Genomic DNA, 4,937 nt, shown 5'->3' with positions numbered 1-4,937 from the left:
AGTGACCACTCATGCCTTAGGACATACAGGAGTACTCAAAATGGAGGGAACCCTTATGAAGATAATCAGTATGGGAAAAACTTCCTTACTCTGCACAACAAATCCTTTACTGGAGAAAAATGTTCCATGTTTAATCAGTGTCGAAAAACTGTCATGCTGACTCCAGATATTGTACACTGGAAATCTAACATACAAGAAAAAGCCTTAGAACCCAGAGATGTTGGGAAAGCCTTTGTTAATCAGTCTTACCTTCGGACACAAGTGAGAGCTCACAATAAAGAAAAGCTCTACAAATGGAAGGAATGTGGAAAAACTTCTGTTCACTCAACAAGCCTTCATGCACATGTGCCAACTCACACTTCTAACAAATGCTACAGATGTGAGGACTCTGGAAAAGTCTCCACTGCATCCCTAAGCCATAGACAACATATAAAAACACACACTGGAGAGAAGCCTTTTCAGTGTGACACATGTGGGAAAGCCTTTAGGTTTTCCTCATACCTTCTTGTTCACAGTCGAATTCACACTGGAATAAAACCCTACAAATGTAAGGAATGTGGGAAAACCTTTAGATTGTCTTCATACCTTCGTGTTCACAGTCGAATTCACACTGGAATAAAACCCTACAAATGCAGGGATTGTGGGAAAGCCTTTAGATTATCCTCATACCTTCGTGTTCACAGTCAAATTCACACAGTAATAAAACCTTACAAATGTGAGGAATGTGGGAAAGACTTCAAACATTCTCTACCCTTTAACATTCACATGGGAACTCACACTGGAGAGCAACCCTATAAATGTAAGGAGTGTGGGAAAACCTTCACTCGATCTTCAGGCCTTATTGAACATATGAAAACTCATACTGGAGAGAAGCCTTTTAAGTGTGACACATGTGGAAAAACCTTCACTCGATCTTCAGGCCTTACTGAACATATGAAAACACACACTGGAGAGAAGCCTTTTAAGTGTGACACGTGTGGAAAAACCTTCACTCGATCTTCAGGCCTTACTCGACATACGAAAATTCACACTGGTGAGAAGCCTTTTAAATGTGACACATGTGGGAAAGCCTTTGCTTCTTCCTCCCACCTCATTAGACATCTACAGTCTCATACTGCACAGAAGACTATTAAATGTGACAAATGTGGGAAGGCCTTTGCTAATTCCTCATATCTTACTATACATTTTAGAACTCACACTGGAGAGAAGCCTTTTGAGTGTAATGTGTGTGGGAAAACATTTACCACTTCTTCATATCTTATCATACACAAACGAACTCACACTGGAGAGAAACCATATGAATGTAAGGAATGTGGAAAAACCTTTTCTCACTTCTCAAGCCTTTCTTACCATATAAAACGACATTGAAGAGAGGCCATTGAAATGTGACAAGTGTGGAAAAGCCCTTGCTGCTTTCTCAAATCTTATGAAACATTTTTTTGAAAATTTTGGCTGCACCCACAGCATGTAAGACCTTAGTTCCCAGTGACTGAACCCAAGTCTCCTGCATTGGAAGGCAGAGTTTTAACCACTGGACCACCAGGGAAGTCCCTTACTAAATATTTTTGAACTCACAATGGAAAGATGCCTTTACAGTGTAATAAGTGTGGGAAAAGATCTGCAAATTCTTCACCCTTTGCCATTCACAAGTGTATTCACACTGGTGAGATACCGTATAAATGTTTGGAATGCGGGGAGGCATTTGCTGCTTCTAAGCACTTTTAAAATGTTATTTATTCATTTTGGCTGTACCATGCAGCTTGTAGGGTATTAGTTTCCCAACCAAGGATTAAACCTGGGCCCTTGGGAGTGAGAGCATGGAGCTGTACCCACCACTGGACTGCCAGGGAATTACCTAAGTATTTTAGAGCTCATACAGGGCAGAAGACTTTCAAGTGTAATATATGTGGGAAAACATGTACCAGTTCATCCGTTACCACACACAAAGCTATTCACAGTGGAGAGAAACCCTATAAATGTACAGAGGAAAGCTTTTTGTCTTTCTGATTCACTTCAACAACATGAAAGGTCAACACTTGGGAGCTGCTCTACAAATGTTAGGAATGTGGGAAGCACGTCAGTCCCACAACTGGTATGTAAGATATCACAGTGGAGATTTCCCTGGTGGTCCAGTGGTTAAGGATCTGCCTTGCAATGCAGTGGACACGAGTTCAATCCCTGCTTGGGGAACTAAGATCCCACATGCCACAGAGCAACTAAGGTCGTGCGCTACAAGTGCTGAGCCTGTACATTGCAACTAGTGAGTCCACCCACGGCAACAAAGGATCTGGCATGAGGCAACAAACCTCTTACGTGCCACAAATAAGACTCAAAGCAGCCAAATAAATAAATTAAAAAAAACAGTGAAGCCATATTATAATATTAAAGACACATATTAAAATATTAAAGACACATGGACAGCCCTTTACTCTTTCCTCAGTGAAATTAATATTTTTTAAATATGGGAAATCTTGCAGTAGACAGAAATCCTACTGATTTAAGCTATGTGGCTAAGTTTTATTACTTTTTACATTTTATGCCTTTAGGAAAAAGAAAGTAATTTTAACTTGTTCTTAGAGGTTTAAATGGTTATTTATTGAGGACATCCAATGTATCTTTTCCTGTGTAAATTCTGGTTCTGCTAAATACCTTAATGTTCACTTATAATCTCACTGTGGAGCAAAACTTTATGAATGTAAGAAGTTAGTTGTAGAGTCATCATTTTCCATTAGATTGTTCCTCATTCTTAATAAACATGAGGTATTTCACAGTCAAGAGAAACTGAATATGGAGTATTTGGAAAATACTACCCTGAGTCTGAGATCTTAGAGTTGCTGAGAGGTGTAGAGTGCTGGGGGTTCTGTATATCTGTTTCAAGCATTTGTGATTTGCTCTGACCTTGGGGAGAGTCTTGACACGACTGAGGAACTAAACAACAAGAACAAGTTCTTGCACACAGTGTGCCTTTCTTCACTCTCACAGCTAGACCAGGCCAGTATAGTGACTACACTTTGAGTTTGCACCTGGGTCTGAAGTGGACCTACAGGATACACACTTTATCCTTGTCTAACCTGCTGGATTCTCTTGTTGGATTGACATTGTCTTCACATTGTGAAGACAGGGAGTGCTTAAATGTGTACAGTGCTCACCAACCTCATTTATGCTGAGGACTTCCCTGGTGGCTCAAACATTAGAGAATCTACCTGCAGTGCAGGAGACCTGGGTCGGGAATATCACCTGGAGAAGGGAATGGCTACCCATTCCAGTATTCTTGCCTGGAGAATTCCATGGACAGAGGAGCCTGGTGGTCGACAGTCCACGGGGTCACAAAGAGTTGGACATGACTGATCGACTAACTTTCTTTTCATGCTGTCCAAGGTGAGGGATATGGTATGTCTATAAATTCTGTAAAATTATCGTGTCGTTCTTACCCTGATCCTGGCATGGCACGAGTGGAGAAGATTACATCTAATGTGAGTCACCCTGATTTCATGACTTTTGTAGGTGAACACCCCAGCATCTGAGGGAGAATCTTTATTTTTTTTTTTTTTACTGTAAAAATTTTAAAATTTTCTTTAATAGAAAATTATTTAATTAGTATACATGTGTTCCCCATCCTGAACCCTCCTCCCTCCTCCCTCCCCACACCATCCCTCTGGGTCGTCCCAGTGCACCAGCCCCAAGCATCCAGCATCGTGCATTGAACCTGGACTGGCATCTCGTTTCATACATGACGTTTCACATGTTTCAATGCCATTCTCCCAAATCTTCCCACCCTCTCCCTCTCCCACAGAGTCCATAAGACTGTTCTATACATCAGTGTGAGGGAGAATCTTTAATCTCAAGCTGTGCAGAAAGTAATTGAGAATAATGTTCTCTTTCACCCCTAAACCCAACACCACAGTCTGACAAAACAACTGTATTTTTCTTGGTCAGACAACAGCTGTCACTGATGATATAACTTGCTTCTGTATTTTTTATTTCACTCATCTGTGAAAACAAAAACTCATGTGAATAGAGCTGGTCCTGATCATCTACTGTGCTTGATGCCATCAGTGGCAGTTCCTGAGTGTGGGTCTTGGGTGCAGATGCACACTTGCAGAAACTCGTTTTAGCCTTGACAAAGTTCTCATGCTTGAGCAGCCTTGGATTATGTTGAGTTTGGCTATCATGCCTGCAGCTGCTTGATGATGCTTTATTGAGGTTTAATCAAACCATTGTAATAATAATGATAATCCAGATCAACCTTAACAATAAATCCTGAACAAGAATTGCATGTGCACTTTTGTGTTACACATTTGTATGTATGGAGGAATATGTCATGTTGTAGTTTAATTTGGGGTGTGTACATTGTGACTTAGCCCATCTGTTGCCGCCTTTAATTATTTGCAATGACTAAGGGTTACAGATTGGCTTTAGATGTAGCCTAATTGTCTGAAATAAGACCTGAGTATCGTAGAGATTTTTCCAGTGGTCCAGAGGGTAAGCATCGCCTTATCCTTAATGCAGGGGACTCGGGTTTGATCCCTAGTCTGGGAACTAAGATCCCACATGCTGCAGAGTAACTAAACCTGCGCATTACTAGAGTCCATATATCACAATGAAAGATCCCACGTGCTGCAACTAAGATCCAATACAGCCAAATAAATATTTTTAAAAAGACCTACCCACTGAATTTCTTATAATTGCCTGAGTCTGAGACCATGTGGGAAATGTTGAGATCACTACTGCAGATTGACCTCATTCTGCTTGGCCTCCTGTTGACAGTGTTGTCAAGTGCTGAGCAAGATAAATCAAGTAAATATGGTCCCAGCTTTTGTTATTCAGTGAGTCACAAAGTGGCGTATTCACATGGAAATTCTCCAAAGCCAAGATGATGTGAGCCATGTACACATGGATGAACCTTGAAAAACATTTTAAGTGAAAACAGTTGTTTG

General features: G+C 40.8%; 1 protein-coding gene across 1 annotated transcript in view; it reads left to right on the top strand.

Annotated features, from left to right (window-relative positions):
* Positions 1-3,223, top strand: part of LOC104979962 (zinc finger protein 266-like) — a 19,165-nt gene extending 15,942 nt beyond the window's left edge. The window contains 3 exon segments of the mRNA XM_010828506.1: positions 3-1,364; positions 1,366-1,467; positions 1,572-3,223. Coding sequence (XP_010826808.1) covers positions 3-1,364; positions 1,366-1,467; positions 1,572-2,007 — 1,900 coding nt within the window. The 3' untranslated portion in view covers positions 2,008-3,223.
* Positions 3,224-4,937: the final 1,714 nt, after the last annotated feature.

Source organism: Bison bison, unplaced genomic scaffold (assembly GCF_000754665.1).
Source record: "Bison bison bison isolate TAMUID 2011002044 unplaced genomic scaffold, Bison_UMD1.0 scf7180017864492, whole genome shotgun sequence".
In the NCBI taxonomy this organism is placed as follows: Eukaryota; Metazoa; Chordata; class Mammalia; order Artiodactyla; family Bovidae; genus Bison; species Bison bison.
This window is presented reverse-complemented; position numbering and strand designations above follow the sequence as displayed.